The 24,322-nt window shown below is 40.9% G+C and overlaps 1 protein-coding gene across 33 annotated transcripts in view; it reads right to left on the bottom strand.

Moving 5' to 3' along the window:
• The window catches only part of clasp2 (cytoplasmic linker associated protein 2), a 251,826-nt gene that overhangs the window by 177,913 nt on the left and 49,591 nt on the right, over window positions 1–24,322 (bottom strand). For 28 of the 33 annotated variants that reach the window (XM_052023838.1, XM_052023829.1, XM_052023823.1 and 25 more), the window contains one exon: window positions 3,759–3,899. In XM_052023838.1, the coding sequence (XP_051879798.1) occupies window positions 3,759–3,899 (141 nt within the window). Of the gene's footprint in view, window positions 1–3,758; window positions 3,900–4,287; window positions 4,472–24,322 lie in introns of those variants that run through there. The other 5 variants (XM_052023849.1, XM_052023848.1, XM_052023847.1 and 2 more) reach the window with 1 other exon arrangement.

The following is a 24,322-nucleotide window of genomic DNA, read 5'->3' on the forward strand; positions in this document are numbered from 1 at the left end:
ATCCAGGAAATTATAGGCTGGTGAGCATCACATCAGTAGAAGGGATGCTATTGGAGAGGATTCTTAAGGATAGTATTTACACGCATTTGGAAAACCATAGCCTGATTAGGCACAGTCAGCATGGTTTTGTGAGGGGCAGGTCATGTCTTACAAACTTGAGTGAGTTTTTGAGGAGGTGACAGAGATTGATGCAGGTAGGGCAGTGGATGTTGTCTACAAGGACTTTATTAGGGCAATTGACAAGGTCCCTCATGGTAGGCTCATCCAGAAGATTAAGAAGCATGAGATCCAAGGGGACTTGATTGTTTGGATTCAGAATTGGCTTGCCCATAGAAGACAGAGGGTCATAGTAGAAGGGTGTTATTCTGGCTGGAGGACCAGTTCTGCAGGGATCGGTGCTGGGAGCTCTGTTGTTTGTGATATATGTATAAATGACTTGGATGAAAATGTAGATTGGTGGGTTCGTAAGTTTGCAGACAACACAAAGAATGGTGGAGTTGTGGACAGTGAAGAAGGTTGTCAAAGGATGCAGTAGGATATTGATCATTTAGATATAGGTGGAGAAATGACAGATGGAGTTTAATTTGAGTAAGTGTGAAGTGTTACACTTTGGAAGGTCAAATGTAAGGGAAAGTATAGTTAATAGCAAGATCCTTAACAAGTGTTGATTTACAGAGGGATCTTGGGGTCCAAGTCTGTAGCTCCCTGAAAGTGGCCACACAAGTAGATTGAGTGGTAAAGAAGGCCTACGGCGTGCTTGCCTTCATTATTTGGGGCGTTGAGTATAAGAGTAAAGAAACCATGCTGCAGCTACACAAAACATTGGTCGCACTTGGAGTATTGTGTGCAATTCTGGTCGCCCCATTACAGGAAGGATGGAGAGGTTTTGGAAAGGTTACAGAAGAGGATCCTGGCTGGATTAGAGGATAAAAGTTATAAGAAGAGGTTGGACAAACTAGGGTTGTTTTCTCTGGAGTGTCAGAGGCTGAGGAGAGGCCTGACAGAAGTTTATATAAGAGGTATGGATAGGGTAGACAGTCAAAATCTTTTCCCAGGGTAGAAATGTCAAGTACTAGAGAATATGCACTTAAGGTGAGAAGGGGAACGTTTAAAGGAGATGTGCAGGGCAAGTTTTTTTTTAAACACAAGGGTGCCTGGAACGGGCTACCAGGGGTAGTGGTAGAAGCAGATAGATGGTGGCATTTAAGAGGCTTTTAGACAGACACATGAATATGCAGGGAATAGAGGGATATGGATCACGTGCAGGCAGAAGAGAATTTAGTTTAATTTGGCACTGTATTTGGTGTTGTGGGCAACAAACAGTCTGCTGGAGGAACTCAGCAGGCTGAGCAGCATCTGTGGGAGGAAAGGAATTGTCGACGTTTCAGGTTGAAACCCTGCAGTCTCTTATGTCTACAATATATAAAACATTGGTTAAGCAACAGCTGGAACGTTGTGTGCAGTTCTGGCCACGACACTATGGTAAGGACATGATTACACTTCAGAGGGTGCAGAGGAGATACACCAGGATGTTGTCTGGGATGGAACGTTTCAGTTATGAGGAGAGAGTGGAGAGGCTGGGTTTGTTTTCCTTGGAGCAGAGGAGGCTGAGGGGCTCCTGATAGAGGCATGCAAAACTATGAGGGGCATTGATAGAAGGGGTTGTGTAAAACTTTTTCCTAAAACAGCAAAATCTAAAGCCATAGTTTTAAGGTGATGAGTAAGGTAAAGGGGATGCAAGGAAGAATTTTTTCACCAAAAAGTGGTCTCAATGTGGAACATACTGCCTGAGAAGGTGAAGGAGGCAGGTACTCTCTCAAAGCATAGTAGACTTCATAGTGCTGGTAAATGGGATTAGTATAGATCAGACTTGATGGTTGGAATGGACATGGTGGGCCGAAGGGTTTGTTTCTGTGCTCTTTTTGCAACTGGATCCTTGACTTCCTGACAAACAGACCACAATCAGTGAGGATAGGCAGCAACACCTCCGCCATGGTTAATCTCAACACTGGTGCCCCACAAGGCTGCATCCTCAGCCCCCTACTCTACTCCCTATACACTCATGACTGCATGGCCAGATTCTGCTCTAACTCCATCTACAAGTTGGCAGATGACACAACCGTAGTGCGCCGAATCTCAAATGATAATGAATTGGAGTACAGGCAGGAGATAGAGAGCTGAGTGACATGGTGCCATGACAGAAACCTTTCCCTCAATGTCAGCAAAACTGAAGAGCTGGTCATTGACTTCAAGAAGTATGGCACACACTTCTGCCTACATCAACTGTGCTGAGGTTGAGAACTTCAAGTTCCTAGGAGTGAACATCACCAATAGCCTGTCCTGGTCCAACCACGTAGATGCCACGGCTAAGAAAGTGCATCAGCGACTCTACTTGCTCAGGAGGCTAAAGAAATTTGGCATGTCCCCTTTGACCCTCATCAATTTTTACAGATGCACCACAGAAAGCATCCTATCTGGATACATCGTGGCTTGGTATGGTAACTGCTTTGTCTGAGACTGCAAGAAACTGCAGAGAGTTGTGGACACAGCTCAGCACATCACTGAAACCAGCCGCCCCTGCGTGGACTCTGTCTACACTTCTCGCTGCCTCAGTAAAGCAGCCAGCGTAATCAAGGACCCCACCCACCCCCAACATTCTCTCTTCTCTCCCCTCCCATCAAGCAGAAGATATAAAAGCCTGAAAGCACGTACCACCAGGCTCAAGGACAGCTTCTATCTCACTGTTATAAGACTATTGAATGGTCCCCTAGTACGATAAGATGGACTCTTGACCTCACAATCTGCCTCGATATGGCCTTGCACCTAAATGACTGCCTGCACTGCACTTTCTCTGTAACTGTAACACTTTATTCTGTTATTGTTTTCCCTTTGTCCTACCTCAATGAACTGATGTGATGAAATGATGTGAATGGATGGCATGCAAAACAAAGTTTTTCACTGTACCTTGGAATGACACAATAATAAACTCATTTACCAAATAGTTTATGATACCATGACTCTATGACAATGAAGAAACAATCTTTCTTAGTTTTGTACTGCACAATGTAAAAAGGCTAATTGAGAATCTGGTAGATAAGGGGCATTTTGGCACAAATGAACACAATGTGATAGAGTATTATATAAGAACTCACAATGATTATTTCAGTCTGAAACCAGCATTTTAAATCTGACAAAGCATGGGGAATCACATTAAAAGGTATGAATATTAACCAAACAATGCTAATATATAAAGAATTAATACGTGGTTTCCAAGTGATATACATCCCTTTAAGGAATAACAACACTAAGGGAAAAATGGTTCTGATTGGCTGTCAAGAGAAGTTAAAGGTAGTATTAGATCAAAGGAAAAACCTTATAAAGTTACCATGAAGTAGTAAACCTGAGGTTTGGAATATTTCAGAATTCAGCAAAGGAGGACCAAGGTAATGGTAAGAAAAGGGAAGGAGAATAAGAGTGCAGGCTAGCAAGAAACATGAAAAAAAGATGGTAAAAACTTTTAAAGATATCTTTAAGACGCTGGAATAAAATCATTAATTTTTTTTTATAAGTCACCTCTAGTTATTCAAGTAATGCAAGAAAATAGGAAACCATTTTTAGAAATTGAACTGGTGAACATCCGCCTCTTCATTTTCATCACAAAAGGAATACAAATTCTCCACTCAATGTTCACACTAATTAAATTACTCCAAAAAGGATATTATTTAACAGAATTAAAATGGACAGCAGTGCCACTATACCTGCTTTGGATCCAGGCGCAGAGGCTGATCGTTTCCCACCAATGCTTGCACTTCCCATTTTCTTGGTTGCTGACACCTTGAATGTAGAACTCGCTGATGGTTTGCTTCCATCCACTGACTCCTCATCATCGAAGCTTTTATCTGTTTATTTATTAAAAAACAGAAATAAATCTTGAACAATTATCTATCATTTCTAATTCTTATTAAAAGCAAAAATAATCAAAATCAGACCAGTACTATTATTTTCATTTTAAAGCATGACTTTAAAATGAAAAGTAAAAAATACCCACCCTGATTAAATAACATTATCTAGATTTTTTCATCCTCATAATACATCTATATCTTCAATTTAGATTAGATTAATTTGCATACCACTCAATGCTATTGACATTTAAATCCTGTTTTAAATGCTACAATGCATCCTTGAAGCAAATCCTTCTGCGTGCTGCTTTTGTATGTGCTTCAGCCTACATATCCTCCCACTGTGTCACCAGTTCTCTGCCTTTTCCGCCCAGATTCTGCAACTTACAGGCACAGATCCTCTTGCAAATCAGCCGTCTCATTCCTTTTTTCAAAAAAAACTGTCAAATCCTCTCATGCAAGAAGCTCCCAATAGATCACATGACCAAGAGCAAGTCAATTATCAATAACAATTGATTCTTGTCTCCATCTCAAAATACTCGCCATGAATACAACAGAGGCTTATTCCTGCATCTTTACCCTTTCCCCCTTTACTAGATCCAAGCAGCCAATCAGCTAAGAGATGACATCATCCTATACAGCCAGTGCCAGAGGTGAAAATTTCTCATGCATATAAATTCTGTTTTTACACACAACTGCAATTCCTTTTTTCCAGATTCTTGCAGGAAGCCCCTTCTCATTTGAAAAATTATCCAGCGTTTAAGCCATGAAACTCAGAAGCTGCGTGGTTTTTAGCATGTCTCAGTTACACAGCTAATGTTACTTCAATAATCAATAGTACCATGTTTTTATTCATGGCACGCCTTTCATTTTTACATTATACTGGAAGCAGTTTTGAATTTAGCCAATTGATAATCACAATTTCATGTTAACAATGCTGCTTGGTGCCCTTGAAGAGATTTTTTAATTGCTGCTACACCGTACAGCTGTGCTGCTGTAACTGCACGAGCTTTTATTCTGTGCTGCTGAAACTGGGATTTAATTAATGAATGCCACTGAATAGGGCGAGGTTCACTTGTGTTGTTTTGCATCTTAATTAGTTTCTTAAAGCCCTCAACATGGACAGAGATCTCAATTTTACTTGGGATGTGTTCATGGAATTGTGTGCCATGGAAATGTGATTTTAAATGTAATTCTACAGTCACGTTTATCCACTTTCAAAATCCCCAAAGGACAAAACAGAAAACAAAAAAGAATGCGCCATGAAAATGAAAATACCAATAAGCTTATTAAAAATGAATTTCAAATTAAAACAGGTTTAGCAATCAGTCAGATGCCATTCAATATTTGAATTTAGCACTGTTTAGCAACCAGCAGTTTGCATAAAGATTTGCTTGTTAGGAATCCACTGAATGTCAGAATTTCTCTTTTGTTATGATTAATTCTTGGATTGGGAGGTGGGGGAGGGGGAGGGAAGGTGGGGTTGGAGAGATGTGTAAAGAGAATAGAGGGAAGGACCCTCTTTAAAACCCAAGATGTATGTTTTCAGGAGCAAGATTTCCATAATATTACATGATTTTTGATATATCTTTATCAATGCTAATGGAAAGTCTACTGAAGGCAGCAACATTGAGCATGCCTATCTGCATTGGTTTATCCCCTGGAACAAGTGAATATGGTAATTCCAACAGAGAGAAATGTATATTGGTTAATTTATATAAAATAAGATCTTTATCAGTCACATGTACATCGAAACACACAGTGAAATGCATCTTTTGCGTAGTGATTTTGGGGGGGCAGCCCGCAAGTGTCGCCATGCTTCCAGCGCCAACATAGCATGCCCACAACTTCCTAATCTGTACGTCTTTGGAATGTGGGAGGAAACCAGAGCACCCGGAGGAAACCCACACAGACACAGGGAGAACGTACAAATTCGTTACAGACAGTGGCCGGATTTGAACCCGGGTCACTAGCGCTGTAAAGCATTGTGCTAACCACTATGTTACCGTACTGTCAATTTTTATTAACATCTAAACAGGTAAAAGCAGTTTGTCACATTCATCACCTCAGCTAAGATGACAGATGAGTGAATGAATCCAAGTTTTTTTCCCCAAAAGTAAACAACATCCATTAGCTAGTTTATTGGTTGGATCTACTGAACTTTGCCCTCACACTTTTTCAGCAAGTCGTTATCATTGAGATTCACAAGTCAATGTAAATTTACACTCTGAGCTGCTGTACATACATATCTAATGTGAAACACTGCCTTACTTCAATTATTGACTTGAATAGGGAAATACCAAATCTATCAATTATGTGCATGACCTGAAATTCATTTGATTTTTTTTAAAGAACAAATCAGTACAAAAATGGAATGAAAACAGAAAATGATAGATAATCTGTACAGGTCAGACAGCATCTGAAGACAAAGAAATTAAGTTAAAGTTTCAGGTCAAACACCCTCCATCAGAACCAGAATAGTGAGAAAACACGTTGGTTTTAAATTGCAAAGAGGGTTGAGGAGATAGCTGAGATAGCAAGTTAACAGAAATTGTTGAATTTGGTATAGAGGCCCAAAAACTGCACTATGCTCAGACAGGTGATGAAGTACTGTCTCTAAACACTGGGCCTTGTTATAACAGTGCAAGAGGACACAAAACAAATCAGTCAGAGTGCGAGTGGAATGGAGGATTAAAGTGCCAAGACTGAGCAAAGATGATCCACAAAGCAGTCACCAAATCACAATGTGATCACCTCGTGCAATATACCAGATTGGAAGAAGTGCAAATGAATTGCTGCTTCACCAAAAAGTCTGGTTGGGTCTCTGGATGGTGGAAAGGAATGAAGTAAAAGCTGAGTGTTGCATTTCCTGCAGTTGCTTTAGAAGGGGACTGGTTGATGGAGATTGAAGAGCGGACCAAGGAGTCTTGAAGGAAACAGTCTCGAAGGGAGGGGAGAGGAGAGGAGGGGAAAACATGTCTGGTGATGGAATCTCATTCAAGATGTCAAATATCAGAAACCGTGCAGGAACTTTACAATTTGTACTGATTTTCAGTTCAAAAATGGAATACCTCTTCTGTACATTCAGCAAATTGAGGCAGAAGATATTCCCAAAAGTCAACAAGTTTATAAAGGAACCCAGTTGTTAACAGTTAATCTTCTGAAATTAGTGGTCATTCTGCCTGTCTGTGAAAATCAACCAAAACAATGAAGATGATATTTAATCTGGAGTTTATATTAGGAAACCAAATGCTCTTCGTTCAACTCTGAATATTTAGCTCCTATAAATAATACTAATAAAAGTAAATTTTAAGATATTATTGAACAGAATCTCAAGTATCATAAGGAACACAGTCAATTAATTAATAGAAGGTAAGATGTATTTCTTGTCATTAATATATTTTTATTGTACACTTCTCTCAATAGTACTCAACATACAATTGATATGTCACTGAGATAGAAGCAGCACTAGCCCATTTCTTAATTTGATTTGAATTCATGACTCTCAGCTAGGATAGCAATGGGAGTACGAATAGCTTTAAATACACGATTTGGAGGTACATAATGGAAGATAGGATTCCTGTTACTGATTGGTTGCATCCCAGCACTTTCTGATTATCACAGGAAATCATTACCTGGAAATTAAATCTTGTAGTACTGCTTTTTTCAGCACAATGCAAATCAAAATAAATGCTTATGCAGAGTGGAACACAATTGTGACCATTGTCCCACTTTGGAAATTAAAAATACTTCTGGTTGCGATACAAGCTTAAGCTTTAGATGAATTTTCCTCTATGACTCCATATATGATGGTTCACTTCACTTTTTGAGCATTGCTGGCATGAATCAGGTGATGCTAGTTCAGGGAAAGTCTGCCATTTGGCAATCACAAACTAAACTGATCTTCATAACATTGCTTGCTCTCCAGCAATCACATTTAAAGAGTCACTCACTCCAAAAGGTCAAATCTGCAGGCTGTAGCAGAGATGTTTGTGTGCTCAAGCTGAAAATTACTCCTGATCATCACAGGTGATTCTAGCCTACTCCACTACACCTGCAGATTACAGACCAGCGCATCCATAATGATTAAAATGGTCATGACTTATAGTGGGAGCGTCAGGTCAGCTGTTGTGGTCAGGGACTTGAAGGAATGAGTATAGGCGTCCTCGTGTCTGAAGACTCAATTGCCAATAGAGTCTATAGGAATATATAGGCAGGGATCTAGGAGCATTAGCATATTGATAGACCTTGAGGTGCACCTCCATAGCTTGCTGAAGGTGACAACACATGTACACATGTGGTAGTGTAGCGGTTAGCATAACGCTTTAGAGCACCAGCGACCCGGGTTCAATTCTGGCCACTATTTGTAAGGAGTTTGTACGTTCTTCCCATGTCTGCGTGGGTTTCCTCTGAATGCTCCGGTTTCCTCCCACATTCCAAAGACATACAGGTTAGTAAGTTGTGGGCATGCTAGGTTGGCACCAGAAGCATGGCGACAGTTGCGGGCTGCCCCCAGACACTCTATGCAAAAGATGCATTTCACTGTGTGTTTTGATGTACATGTGACTAAAGATATCTTATCTTATCTTATAAGGTAATGAAAAGGGCATTTGGTATGCTTGGCTTCATAGGCTGAGACATTCAGTATAAGAATTGGACATCATGTTACAGTTATACAAACCATTGGTTAGACCAAACTTAAGAGTACTGCGTACAGTTCTGGTCACCACACTACAGGAAGGATGTGGTAGCAGTAGAGACAGTGCAGAAGAGACTCACCAGGACGTTGCCGAGAGTGGAGGGCTGCAGTTATAAGGGCAGATTGAATAGGCTGTGTTTATTCTCACTGGAACATCGGTGGCTGAAGTCAAGAACTAGAGGGCACAGATTTAAGGTGAGAAATTTAAAGGAGATCTAAAGAATAAGTTTTTCACCACAGAGGGTGGTGAATATCTGGAACAAGCTGCCAGAAGAGGCGGTGGAGGCAGATTCAATTACAACAATTACAGCGGTTAAAAGGAGTGTGGACATGTACCTGAATATGAAAATTAGAAGGATATGGGCTTAACCGGGCAAATGAAATTACCATAGACAGGCATCACAGTCGGCATGAATGAGTGGTCCAGAAGTGCCCGTTTCTGTGCTGTATGATTCTATATACCAGTATGCAACTACTTGCTAAACCTGGGGTGTGTGCAGAATAGAGAAGAAGGGGCCAGCTTGGATACAGTTCCCCCCTTCACCATACCCATTAACGATAATGTTAATATGTGTATAATAGTTGCATAATCTAAAAGTAGTCAGGTTTAATTTCCTCCACCTACACTGTCTGTTGTTGGATTGTTCAGGCATTATTTAGTTCAGTCAATTACTTACACTTGGGGAAACGTTAATGTAATTTGGCCTCACTAATAGTAAATGGTTTTGGCAGTCAAAATTTGAGCTTGAATATCTATAGACTGGATATTCAAACCTAAATGCCTCCTGGATGAGGATGTGAAAGAAGTAAGTTATTAAATTGGTGACTTTTGATTCACTTACTACAGTTGACTATTTCTGATATTTTTGCCTCATTTTCAAATCCCTCTGCACCCTTGCTCCTCCTTATCGAAACAGCTACTGCAATGTTCCTCCATTCCTAAATTCTTGCACACCTAGTAATTCATCATCCCAGCATTCACAGCAGTGCCTTCAGACCTCAATGCCATTAGGTTTAGAATTCCCTCAGTAAAATTTTTAACCCCCAATTCATCTCATCCTTAATCCCTACCTCCTTGAATAAGCTTTTGGTCACCTACCCTAACACGAAGTTTTAACTGATGAGCAGCTTCTATGAAATAGTGTTGGATGTTTTACCAAATTAAAACTGTATACACGCATGTTGTTGTTAACAAGTTTACTTACACAAAACAGTATGCAAAATCTTTCAATCCAGGATGAATGGTTATTAGCAAAACAATGACACTTCCAATAACCTCAGAGAAAGCTTCCCACAAAGATGTAGTGAGAAGAGCTTCCCCTTTCCAACACCTGCTGCCATCAGTTTGAGAAGAATTAACTTGTAAAAACAATAAATTGATCCAAATGGTGGTAGTTATTAACACAAAAGTCAACTTCAGTTCCTTCAAGGCTAAGGCAGGTGAATTAATAATGGGGAATAACAGTGACATTATATCACTGTTTTTCCTCAGTCTTCAAATTAAACTTCATAAAAACCATACCTAAAAGAATAGGAAACAACAGGACAAAAGGGAGGGTGAAACTTAAAACGTTATTGATCACAAGAGAAAAACACTAACCAATGGGACACAAAGCTGATATGTCCTTGGACTGGGGTCTTGACAAGGTTTTAAACAAAATGGCTACTGAGATGGCCAATGCTATTTTTCTCACTTATTCAGTTCTGACAACCTTAAACATTAACTCTGTTTCTCTTTCCATAGATGCTGCCTGACTTGATGAGTGATTCCAGCATTTTGTGTTTTTATTTCAGATTTCCAGCATTTGCAGTTTTCTTGATTTTCATTTATAATTGGATGCATTAGTTGTGATCTTCTAAAATTCCCGACAATTTGGAAAGGCTACAGCAGATTGGAAAACTGTGATTTAACACCACTATTCAAGATTGGAAGGGTGAAACAGGCCAGTTGGCCTAACGTATGTCATTGGGAAAATGTTGCAATCCAGAAAAAAAATTACAATTAATAGGACATTTTGAAAACTATAATATCAGGCACTGAAGACGTTAATGAAAGGGAAACCGTGTTTGAGAGAATTTAGTAGTATTTTCTGAGAATGTAACAACAGCGTGAAAAATAGCACCATGCTTAGATTTCCAAAAGGCCTTTAATGAGCTTCTATATAGCATGTTTCTGCATGAGATGGAATGATACAAAATTTACAGCATAGGAGGCCATTCAGCTCAGTGTCCATGCCAGTCAAAAAACTGCTACCCAGGTAAAGGATCAATGACTGTGAGAATAATACATTATGTTGGATAGAGAATCAACTAAACAGCAGAATACAGAATCTATATACAAGGGCAAACTGTAACTAGTGGAGAGCAACAAGGAACAGTGCAGGGGCTTCATCTATTTACAATCTATATCAATGATTTAGAGGGGGACTGGTGTACTGTATCAATGTTTGCTGACAATTCAAAGATAGTTAGAAAAGCAAAGTGTCTTTTATGGGATAGAAATAGGTTAAGCAAGTAGGCAAATCTACTGCAGATGGAGTATCACATAAAGCAATGTGATGTTTTGACTTCAGTAGGAAGAACAAAAAAGCAGATTATTATATTAATGGTGTGAATGCTCATGTTCAGATAGATTTTGATACCAGAAAGTTAGCACGCAGATCAGGAAGTAATTAGAAAGACAAGTGCAATGTTGGCCTTTACTGCAAGAAATATGTTAAACCAAAGCATGGAGATTTTACTGCAATTGTACAAGATTTTGGTAAGATCACACCATAGTTAAAGGAAGGTATACTTAGTTCGAAGGCACTACAGTGAGAGTTCAGATACAAAGGAATTATCTTATGAAGCAATTTGTTGGTGAGGCCGCACTTGGAGTACTGTAATAGGAAAGATGTGGTTAAACTGGAAAGAGTGCAGGAAAGATTTACGAGGATGCTGCTAGGTCTGGAGAGCATGAGTTATAGGGAGAGGTTGGCCGGACTAGGTCTTTTTTCCTTGGAATGTAAGAGAATGAGGAATGACCTCAGAGAAATGTTTAAAATTATCAGAGGCATAGATAAGGTGGACGGTAACAGTCTTTTCCTCAGGGTAGGGGAGTCCAAAACTAGGGGGCATAGATTTAGGGTGAGAGGGAAAAAATTTAAAGGGGACCTGAGGGGCAACTTTTTCTCACAGAGGGTGGTTGGTATATTGGAACGAGCTGCCAGAGGAAGTGGGTGAGGCAGGTACAACAGGATCATTTAAGAAGCACTTGGAAAGGTACATGGAGGGGCGGGGCTTGGAGGGATATGGGCCGAACGCAGGAAATTGGGACTAGCTGGGTGGGCACCGTGGTCGGCATGGACTGGTTGGGCCAAAGGACCAGCATCCATGCTGTATCGCTCTATGACTCTAAAGTGGAGCTGAATGACCTTGCACCTTATTGCACTGCACTTTCTCTGTAGCTGTGACACTTTACTCTGTACTGTTATTGTTTTTACCTGTACTACCTCAATGCACTCTGTACTAACTCAATGTAACTGCACTGTGTAATGAATTGACCTGTATGAATGGTTTGTAAGACAAGCTTTTCACTGTACCTCGGTACAAGTGACAATAATAAACCAATACCAATACCAAATCAACCACAATCTGACTAATTGCACAGCAGGCTGGAGGGAATATATGACCTACTCCTGCTCTGTTGTTTATCTATAGGCCAAGAAAGCGCTGAGGGTTGAGAACCTTGGGTCACATTTTTCAGTGAGTTTTTTCACCACCACATTTCTAACCACATTCTGGATGAATAGATTTATCTTGAATTCCACACAAGTTTCTCTCCTATCTTCCCCTCGCTTTCTTAGACCCGTCTTTTCTGAGATAAACCACCTGCTTCCTGCAAGGTATTCTCATTAAATTGCTAATCACTTAACTTCCTATCTGTCCCACTTATTAAATGACAAAAGGTACTGTTAGATTCTAGGTACTTAGGGACTGTTTTCTTCCCGTCTGTCTGATTCAAATCTAGCATTGTCACTCCATTTCCCAAAAAATCTTCATAATTCTTGCATCTTTGCAAACTGCTGGGCCACCTCAACCCACTTACACTTTTATTCAAAATTCTCCTGAGAAAGATTTTCCAATCAATGAATTCCAATTAGTCTTGAAACTGAAAGTTGCTGCATCAATGTCTTCAGTGTTTGCAAACAGGATCTTGCGTCTACATCTGAGTCATAAGGACCAAGAGACATCCATAACATAGGCGAGATGGGCCTTTCCTAGTATTGTTGATCTCACTATGGTGGTCCTCAGTAATTAGTTGTTGTCCACTACAATGCTGAGGGGAAATTCACTAAGCCTATAATCAATAGCCAACCTGGGTAGATTGGATTTTTTTTTCAGGATATAGATTTATCCTTATAGAATAAGGTAATAAATGCAATCTTCCCATCAAAAGTTAAAACTTGAGCTGGCAAATTCAGTCAAAATGTACAATTCTCTTTTTCACCCTGCCATTCATCTTCTTTCCAAGATCATCAGCATTCTTTCAACCCAACATCATCTTCAGGTGGGAAATGAGTTTCAAGACAGATAATTGTAATGTAAGAAAATTAAGGCTACTTTGAAAATAGTAATCTAAATGGGGTAAAAGATCAAAGGAATCAGTAAGAGAAGTGACAGAGGTTTATCAAACCAAACCAAGCATTGGAATTTATTTCTAGAGTACACTAACTTGCATTGAAATTAGTTAGATCACACTTAGAAGGCCGTGCATTCTCTGTTATGGTAGTCATATTTGAAAAAGACAAAAAGCACTTCAGAGAGTTCAATGAAGATGTAAAGGGATGATAAAGAAATACATATTAGAAAAGAAAAAGCAGAATGAGTTTCTATTTGCTTTAAAACAGAAGGATGAGAGGTGACCAACAGAGGTTAACAAAATTATTGAAAATTTTGTTAGAATAGAGGAGGTATTTTCACTTGGGAACAAGCAAAGATAAAGGCCATCGAGATAAGATAACCACCATGAATTTAAATAGAAAGTTTGGAAATCTCTTCAACCAGCATGTACACAGTTAAAGGAAGCACGTAAAAGGAGAAAAGACCACTATGCTGATAAGGTAACACGAGCAGGACTGACAAGAGCATAATTCCAACACACGATAAGCAGAAAGTGATGGAAATACTCAGCCTCTGTGCAGAAAGAAATAGAGTTAACACTTCAGGTCGATGACCATTTCCAACATTTCAGTATTTTAAGTTATACGAGTTTGCTGAGTATTTCCATGATTCAATGTTTTAATTTTCTATTTCAGATCTACACATTTTTTGCTTTTGTAAGATCTTCATCACCTGTGAGGAAACTCACTCACCAATGTGCGTGTTGCTACATCAACTCTGCAGCAGAGAAGGTAAAACCATCCACTGTCACCACATACTTTGCGAACTGCAACTTCTCTCTCAGTCAAAAAGAAACTGGAGTGTCATTGCCTCACGTCACCTATCTCCCAAGCTGTGCATCAGCTCCCCAACTACCTGAGATTAGCACAATTATTCACCTCCTTTGAGAATGAAGTTTCTTTAAGGAATTCAAGGTTGAATCCTAGGAGTAAGATTCATCAATTCCTAACTTGTCAGTTATGACACAGAAAAGAGTAAGCACCCAACCCCCACAATCGTGAAAGTTGCCAAAACTATTTTCAATGATATTCATGATGCAGTTACTTGCTTCTCACACCTATAACCCAGTTTTCCTAAATGGCATAGCTGATACTGTCATGATTGACTGTTCAGACACAACAGACTGCAGATGCTGGAATCTGGAGCAACACACAAAATGCTGGAACTCAGCAGGTCAGGCAGCATCTACAGGGGGAAATGGACAGTCAATGTTTTGGGTCAAGACCCCTCATCTGGACTTAAAGATAGAGGGGAGATAGCTACTATAAAAAGGTGGAGGGAAAGGGTGGAACAAGAGCTGGCAGGTGATTGGTGGATCCAGGTGAGGGGGGGGGGGGTGATGGGCAGATGGGGGAGGGGAGTGTGGGAATAGCACCAGAAGCTGGGAGGTAAGAGATAGAAGGGACAAAGAGCTGAAGATGACAGAAGCTGGCAATCAATACAGGCGCACCTCAAGGATGCGTGCTTAGCCCACTGCTCTACTCTCTCTACACCCATGACTCTGTGGCTAAGCACAGCTCAAACACCATCTATAAAATTCGCAGATGACGCCACTGTTGTTGGTAGAATCTCAGATGGATTGATTGGCTGGTTGAGTGGTCTCACAACAACAACCTCACCTTCAGTGTCAGCAAAACCAAGGAACTGATTGTGGACTTCAGGAAGGGGAAGTCAGGAGAACACACACCAGTCCTCATTGAGGGGTCAGCAGTGGAAAGGGTGAACAACTTTAAGTTCCTGGCCGTCAACATCTCGAAGGATTTATCCTGGGACCAACACATTGATGCAATCACAAAGAAGGCATGCCAGCGGCTCTACTTCATTAGGAATTTGAGGGGATTAGGTATGTCACCAAAGACTGACAAATTTCTATAGATGTACAATGGAGAGCATTCTGACTGGTTGCATCACTGCCTGGTATGGACCCTACAATGCACAGAATCACAAGAAGCTGTAGAGGGTTGTAGACTCAGCCAGCTCCAAAGGCACAACCCTCCCCACCACTGAGGACATCTTCAACAGGTGGCGCCTCAAGAAGGTGGCATCCATCACTAAGGACCCTCACCATCCGAGACATACCCTCTTCTCATTACTACTATCAGGGAGGAGGTACAGGAGCCCGAAGACCCACACTCAATGATTTAGGAACAACTTCTTCCCTTCCGCCATCAGATTTCTGAATGGTCCATGAACACTACCTCATTGTTCTTTTTTTAAAAAGTGCTATCTATCTATCTATCTATCTATCTATCTATCTATCTATCTATCTATCTATCTATCTATCTATCTATCTATCTATCTATCTATCTATCTATCTATCTATCTATCTATCTATCTATCTATCTATCTATCTATCTATCTATCTATCTATCTATCTATCTATCTATCTATCTATCTATCTATCTATCTATCTATCTATCTATCTATCTATTTATTTTTGTGATTTATAGTAACTTTATGTACCGCTGCTGCAAAACAACAAATTTCACATCATCTAAATCAGTGATAATAAATCTGATGCTGGTTCTGAGGTGCAGCATGGAATCATGTGAGGGAGCTGGGAAGGGCAGATTGGAGCAGTTGGGGAGGAGAACCAGTGGGAGGAGTGTGTGGGTGATGGGCAAATGGAGAGGGTGAAAGAAGGGAAAGAGACATGGTTATGGGAGCCAATACCAATACCAATAGATCAGGAGGATAGTGAGAGAGGACAGGCCAGCAGTTACTGAAAGTTGGAGAATTCAATGTTGATGCCGTCGGGTTGTAGGCTATCCAGGCACAATATGAGGTGCTCTTCCTCTAGTTTGCGTTTAGCCTCATCTCCACAGATGCTGTGTGACCCTCTGAGTTTCTCCAGCGCTCGTTTTTTTGTATATGATTAAGCATGTCTAGGTAATAGATGATTCTGGACAACAATGGAAATTTCCACATCAGTTCAAACATATCCGGTGTCTGAATTCTTGTATCTTCAAGCCAACCAAAACTTTGCATTACCAATGCTAAGAACTTGCCTAAACAACTGACTATTACTTGGACTTCATTGGTTAAACCTTGGTTCTGGTACTATTACACTTATCTGTGGCAGAAACAGACCTTACGAACCTTGATGTCCTATTAGACTCTGAGATGCACTATCAGTCTCGTATCTTTTTGTCCCAAAAACTGCCTACTTCTATCCCACGGTACATAACCTACAACCGCCTCAGGTTATAGATGCTGAATTACTCGTCTATGCTTCGTAATCTCAATATTTTCCTGGCTAGCTTCCCTTTTTAAATGTCTATAAATCTAAATATCCAAAGAGAGCTGATTGCATACTAATTCCATCCACACATCATCTTCACAGTGCTTGCAATCCTCTTGGTAGCAAAGTTTTATTTTACTTTGCAGACTTTCCGAAGGGGCTGGATAGGATGACATGTTTTGAAGTTAGATCTTAGTCTACAATTATGGCATTCAGCTCAAGATACAGCATCCATGACAGATTTTATGCTTCATGTAAGCCTCGGTCCATGACTTTTCACTTAACCCCCATCATATAACTTTTTATTCTGGAGACATAAGAGACTGCAGATGCTGGAATTTTGAGCAACAATCAATCTGCTGCAGGAACTCAGCAGGTTAAGCAGCATCTGTGGGAGGAAAGGAATCGTTGACATTTCGGGTTGAAACCCAGCATCAGGTTTCCTCCCACAGATGCTGCTCGACCCGCTGAGTTCCTCCAGCAGATTGTTTGTTAATGTTCTATTTTGTCTTGGATTTATGGAGTCATGCAGCTCAATTCTGACCAAGCTGGTCCTATTTGCCTGCATTTGGCCCATATCCCTTTGAACATTTCCTACCCCCATGTACCTCTCCTAATGTCTTTTAAATGTTGTCATTGTACGTGCCTCTACCACTTCTTATGCCCTCTAGTTTTAGACTCTCCTACCCTAGGGAAAAAACTGTGACTATCTACTCTATTTCTGCCTCTCATGATTTTATAAACTTCTCAGCCCTCCTTCACTCCAGGGAAAACTGTTCCAGCCTTTGTCTCTCCTTATAACTCAAGCACTCCAGTCCAGGATCCTTGTCAATCTTTTCTGCATCCTCACAAACTTAATGACATCCTTCCTAAAGCATGGTGACCAGAACTACACACGGTCCTCCAAGTGTGATCTCACCAACATCTTGTACGTTGGTTTATTATTGTCGCATGTACAGAGGTACAGTGCAAAACTTGTTTTGCCTACCATTCATACAGATCAATTCATTACATAGTGCATTAAGGTAGCACAAGGTAAAACAATAACAAACTGCAGAGTAAAGTGTTACAGTTACAAAGAAAGTGCAGTGTAGGCAGACAATAAGTGCAGTATCATAACAAGGTAGATTGTGAGGTCAAGAGTTGATCTTAACATACTAGGGAACCATTCAATAGTCTTGTAGCAGCAGGATAGAAGCTGTACAGCTGAAACATAACGTCTCAAGTCTTGTACTCAATGCCTCAGCCGATGAAGGCAAGTGCCCAAACACCTTCTTCACCACCCTGTCTTCCTGTGTCACCAGTTTTAGGGAACTATGTAGTTGTACCCCCAGGTCTCTCTGTTCTACAACACTACCTTGGGCCCTGCCATTCACTGTGTACGTCCTCGCTGGATTAACTTCGCAAAATGCATGATTTTGCACTCACCTCCACGTCCTCCCTGTAGTGTAGTGACCAAAACTGTACTCAACTGTGGATTAACTACTGTTTTACACATTCTGTTATGTCTATCCTACTCTGATGGTAAACTATTTTGCATGCTGCCTACATCTAACTGTACTGCTACTTTCACGAATGCACTCCAAATTTCCTCTGTTGATTTATGATTCTCATTGTCCCACTACTTAAAGTCGATTTCCTTGCCATGGTTTCCTTTCCCAAATGCCTCACTTCACACTTCTCTGAATTCCACATAATTTTTACCTATCTGACCAATCCACTGATGCCCTTGTCTAGCCAACAACTTTCTTTCTCACTGTCAACCATACTGCTAATTTTTGAATCAAAACTTCTCAACCAACTCTTCCCATTTAAAGAAAATTTTAAAAAACTGCAGATGCTGTAAATCTGAAATAAAAACTGAAATTGCTGTAAACACTTCGCAAGTCAGTCAACATCTGTGGAAACATTTCAAGTTTGAGATCCTCCGGCAGAACTGTTTTCAAGAAGGATAAGACTTCAGAAGCAAAGTGGCTGTTTTCTGACCTGAAATGATTTCTCTTTCTACAGGTGCTGCCTGACCTGCTGAGTGTTTATAGCATTTTCTGTTTTTACTCCTATATTTAATTCTGCATCATTGTAATTTATCACAGTAAGCAATAGATTCACCACTGAGACCCAAGGAACCTAATGCATGCACTGCACACTCCTATTGATCATTACCCTTTCCTTTTCAGTGCTATGCCAGTTTTGGATACAACTTGCCACTTTTCCTCACATCCCATGGGCTTTTACTATTATTCCCATTTGCATCTTGACATCTTGATAAAATGCATTGTAAACTACATCAAACTTACCACCTCATGTACCCTATTGTGGCCTCCTCAAAAAATTCTATTGTCAACAAGACCTTCCCGTAACAGCTCAATGATGATTCTCCTTGAGTAAGCACCATTTTGTATTGAGATTCCTCAAAATTATTTCCAAAAATTTTCCTATTAGCTTACTGATCTCTAATTTCTTTGTCTAATTCTTTCTTTTATTTTATATGATGCTTTATAGCTGTAAACTTACTTGAAGAACTCAGCAGGTCAAGCAGCATCTGTGGATCGATGCAGGGTCTTGACATGAAAAGTCAACCACCCCTTTGCCTCTACAGATGCTTCTTGACCCACTGAGCTCTTCCAGTAGTTTGTTTTTGCTCCGAATTCCACCACTTGCCGTCTCTTGTGTCTCCACTTTGTAATAGGCATACACTCCACCTGAGCTTCTGAACTTTATTCATTCTTGGAACATCAGCAACAATAAGATCAGTGCTTATAGCCCTCACCTCCACATGATGAAGGTATTTACATTTTGCAGTTCTCCTGGATTTTGACCCCATGACAAACGAATGGCAAAATGCCCAATCATGGTGAAATACTGATTTGAAGAGAATTCTGAATGTGATAGTGTCCCTATGCTTTTGTCCTTCTCAGCAGTGGATATAGAAAATTTGAGAGATGAGGCAGAAACACACATGGTGAGTTTCTCCAATGTCATATACGTAAGTAAGAGACAGAGATATGGTGCTGATCAAATTGTCCTTAACAATGCTGAGTTTCCTAAATGCAGTTACCCATCCAAACAAATGGACACCATTTCATTATATTCCTGATTTGTGTCTTGCAGGTGGAGGTCCTTTGTTCAATCTAGGGTAAATCATTTACTGCAGATATCTATTGTTACAAGTTAAAGTTAACTGCTGAGTTTCTGGTCAGCAGCAGTTCTCAGATTTGTTGATAGTGGAGATTGTTACCCACTGACAATTTATCTGTGGGAATGAGATTCGTCATTTCACAACCAAACCTGAAAGTTATCCAGGTCTTGCTGCACATAGGCACAGAATGCTTTGTTACCTAAGGAATTCGGAATGGGCTCAACACTGCACAGCTCATAACTGATCTCATTTCCATCCTTATGATCAATCAATGGTTGGACAAGAAATGTATTTTGAAGTACCCAAATGTACAAATTTTATTTCTCTTTTTGACAATCCAGAGCAATTAATTCCACAAATTCAGTAATGCACTGAAACGTTACTGTATACAGGATCTCTCTCTCCCTAAAAACTGAATACAAAGAAATATTATTTTTCCAAAATTACATTTCCGGGAGTTAATTCATAAAGATCAAAGGCAAAATAAATATATGCATAATTAGCAGACATCTGGAAAATATGATCTTGCAGCACAATTTATGGCAAAAGGCACAAATTAGACTGATTTGTAAACACTTGGCTTCTGCTCCTCAGTGATTACCTGCTAAATCATCTTAGAGTCATAGAGTTAAACAGCATGGAAACAGGCCCTTCAGCCCAACCTGTCCATGCTGACCAAGTTGTCTCCTTGAGCGAGTCTCATTTCCCCACGTTTGGCCCATATCCCTCTAAACATTTCCTATCCATGTACCTGTCTAAACGTCTATTAAACCTCGATAAGGTACCCCATGCGAGGCTTATTGAGGAAGTAAGGAGGCAAGGGATCCAAGGGGACATTGCAATGTGGATCCAGAACTGGCTGGCCCACAGAAGGCAAAGAGTGGTTGTTGAAGGGTCATATTCTGCATGTAGGTCGGTGACCAGTGGTGTACCTCAGGGATCTGTTCTGGGACCCTTACTCTTTGTGATTTTTATAAGCGACCTGGATGAGGAAGTGGAGGGGTGGGTTAGTAAGTCTGCGGATCACACAAAGGTTGGATAGTATAGAGGGCTGTCAGAGGTTACAGCGGGACATAGATCGGATGCAAAGTTGGGCCGAGAAGTGGCAGATGCAGTTCAACCCAGATAAGTGTGAAGTGGTTCAGTTTGGTAGGTCAAATATGATGGCAGAATATAGTATTAATGGTAGGACTCTTGGCAGTGTGGAGGATCAGAGGGATCTTGGGGTCCGAATCCATTGGACGCTCAAAGCAGCTGCACAGGTTGACTCTGGGGTTAAGAAGGCATATGGTGTATTGTCCTTCATCAATGGTGGAATTGAATTTAGGAGCCAAGAGGTATTGTTGCAGCTATATAGGACCCTGGTCAGACCCCACTTGGAGTACTGTGCTCAGTTCTGGTCACCTCACTACAAGAAGGATGTGGAAGCCAAAGAAAGGGTGCAGAGGAGATTTACAAGGATGCTGCCTGGAATGCGGAGCATGCCTCATGAAAGTAGGCTGAGGGAACTCGGCCTTTTCTCCTTGGAGCGACGGAGGATGAGGGGGGACCTGATAGAGGTATAAAAGATGATGAGAAGCATTGATCGGGTAGATAGTCAAGAGGCTTTTCCCCAGGGCTGAAATGGTGGCCACAAGAGGACATAGGTTTAAGGTGTTGGGGAGTAGGTATAGAGGAGATGTCAGGGGTAAGTTTTTTACTCAGAGAGTGGTGAGTGCGTGGAATGGGCTGACGGCAACGGCGGTGGAGGCAGATACGATAGGGTCTTTTAAGAGACCTTTGGATAGGTACATGGAGCTGAGAAAACTAGAGGGCTATGGGTAAGCCTAGTAATTTCTAATATAGGGACATGTTCAGCACAGCTTTGTGGGCTGAAGGGCCTGAATTGTGCTGTAGGTTTTCTATGTTTCTATGTAATTGTACCTGTATCTACCAGCTGGCAGCTCGTTCCATATACCCAGCGCCCTCTGTGTGAAAAAGTCGCCTCTCAGGTCCCTTTTAAATCTTTCCTTTCTCACCTTAAACCTGTGCCCTCTAGTTTTTCCTACCCTGGGAAAAAGACAGTGACCATTCACCTTATCCATGCCCCTCATGATTTTATAAACCTCGATAAGGTCACCCCTCAGCCTCCTTCACTCCAGGGAAAAAAGTCCCAGCCTGTCCAATCTCTCCTTATAGCTCAAGCCCTCCAGTCCTAGTAACATCCTCGTGAATCTTTACTGCACCCTTTCCAGCTTAATGACATCCTTCCAATAGGATGGTGACCAGAACCACACAGTATTCCAAGTGCAGTCTCATCAATCTCTTACATACAAGCAGTATCGCTTACACATCGCAACCCACCCCGATGAGCTCAATGCATTCTATGTTTGTGTCAAACAGAAGGTCAGTGAAATATCACCAAATCATTAATATAGATCACAAACAATCTGAGCCCAGCACCAATCCCTGCGGCACACCACCGGTTACAGGCCTCCAATCTGAAAACAACCCTCTGACACCTTCCACCAAGCCAATTTTGTATCCAATTGGCTTGCTCATCCTGGATTCTGTGATCTAATCTTCCAGACCAGACTACCATGCAGGACCTTGTCAAACGCTTTGCTATAGGTCATGTAGGCACGGTAATGTAGTGGTTAGCGTAACGCTTTACAGCGCCAGCAACCCGAGTTCAATTCCGGCCACTGACTGTAAGGAGTTTGTACGTTCTCCCCGTGTCTGCGTGGGTTTCCTCCGGGTGCTCCGGTTTCCTCCCACATTCCAAAGACATACGGGTTAGGAAGTTGTGGGCATGCTACGTTGACGCCAGAAGAGTAGCGACACTTGCGGGCTGCCCCCAGAATACTCTACACAAAAGATGCATTTCACTGTGTGTTTCGATGTACCTGTGACTAATAAAGAGATCTTATCTTATCTTAGACTACATCTACTGCCCTGCCCTTGTCAAAGGGGAGAAAACAGAGAGATAGACTAGGAGAGGGAAGAGAAGGAGCATGGGGGGAGGTTTCTGGGGATGGGGGGTGGGGATTACTTAAAAAGGGACTATCTCTAATCAGGTGCTCAAAATGCTGGTAGATCCTCTCATCCCTCAGAATGCCCTCCAATAACTCGCCCCACCCCCTCCCACCCGCCCCTGCTGATGTTAGGCTCAGTGGCCTGTAGTTCCCTGGCTTGTGCTTCCAGCCTTTCATCATTAAAGGAACAACATTAGCCACGCTACAGTCTTCCAGTACCTCATCCGTGGCTAAGGAAGATACAAATATCTCTGCCAGGGCCCCTGCGATTTCTTCCCTGGCTTCCCACAATGTCCTGGGATAAACTTGGTCAGGCCCTGGGGATTAGTTCACCTTAATGTACTAAGACTGTCAGTATAAACTCTTTCATAATGTGGATATGTTCCAAGGCATCACTATTCATATCCCTTAATCCTTAGCTTCTATGACCTTCTACACAGTAAATACAGATGAGAAATATTCATTTAAAATCTTACCCATGCCTTGTGGCTCCACATACAGATGACCACATTGATTGTAAAGGGCTCATATTCTTTCCCTAGTTACCCTTTTATTCCTAATGTTCTTGAAGAATCTCTTAAGATTTTCCTTTACCTTATCTGATGGAGCTATCTCATGTCCTCTTTTTGCCCTCCTGATTTCCCTCTGAAGTGAACTCCTAAATCTCTTACACTCCTCAAGGGATTTACTTGTTCCAATCTGCCTATACCTGTCATATGCCTCCATCTTTTTCCTGACCAGATCATCAATAACCTTCGTCAACCAGGGTTCCCTATTCCTGCCAGTCTTGCCCTTCACTCTAACAGGAACATACTGTCTCTGATCTCTCCATATCTCACTTTTAAAACCTCCCACTTGCCAGCTGTCCCGTTACCTGCAAACACGTTCTGTCAGTCAATATTGGCAAGTCCCTGTCTAATGCCTTCAAAGTTTGCCTTGCCCCAGTCTAGGACTTTTTAAATAAATACTGCAAATGAACCAATAAACAAATTTTCAGTATATAATTCCAGACTACAAAAGTTCACATTTCCATTTTTTATTTTGAAAATGTACCACTGAACCCAAACTGATGAAAGCACTTTAGTTTACTATACAAGTATCTCATTGAAATGTGAACAGCCACAACTTCATGCTCCTTTGTCAGCCATAATCCTTTAATCCTTGCTCTCAATGTTTTCAGTGTCAATTCCACTTCTTAATCAATTATACCTCTGTGTGTGTGTGTGTGTGTGTGTGTGTGTGTGTGTGTGTGTGTGCCTGCCTCTATATATATATATATATATATATATATATATATATATATATATACACACACACACAAGATATAAATTGTGTCCTCATTTACTTCGAGCTTTCCTGCACTACTTCACTAAGTCAGATTGGAAAAATAACTCCAGTAAAAGATTCTATCATGCACACATAATGTCAGTGTGCTGAAAAAATTGTTAGCTAATCAATATGCTAAACACCAACAACAAACTGTTCATTAAATCAGACAAGCTGCCACCTGGTTTTATGACAATATTTAAATTTGCACCAAAGCTGCAAGTCATTTAACAAAGATCATGGACGTATAATTACATTCAAAATAACGTGCCCTCTTTTCCCCCTAGCATTATGCATGATGATTTTTCATGGCATCTGGTCCCTTTCATGAGACCTATAGTC

Source organism: Pristis pectinata, chromosome 9 (assembly GCF_009764475.1).
Source record: "Pristis pectinata isolate sPriPec2 chromosome 9, sPriPec2.1.pri, whole genome shotgun sequence".
Classification (NCBI taxonomy): domain Eukaryota; kingdom Metazoa; phylum Chordata; class Chondrichthyes; order Rhinopristiformes; family Pristidae; genus Pristis; species Pristis pectinata.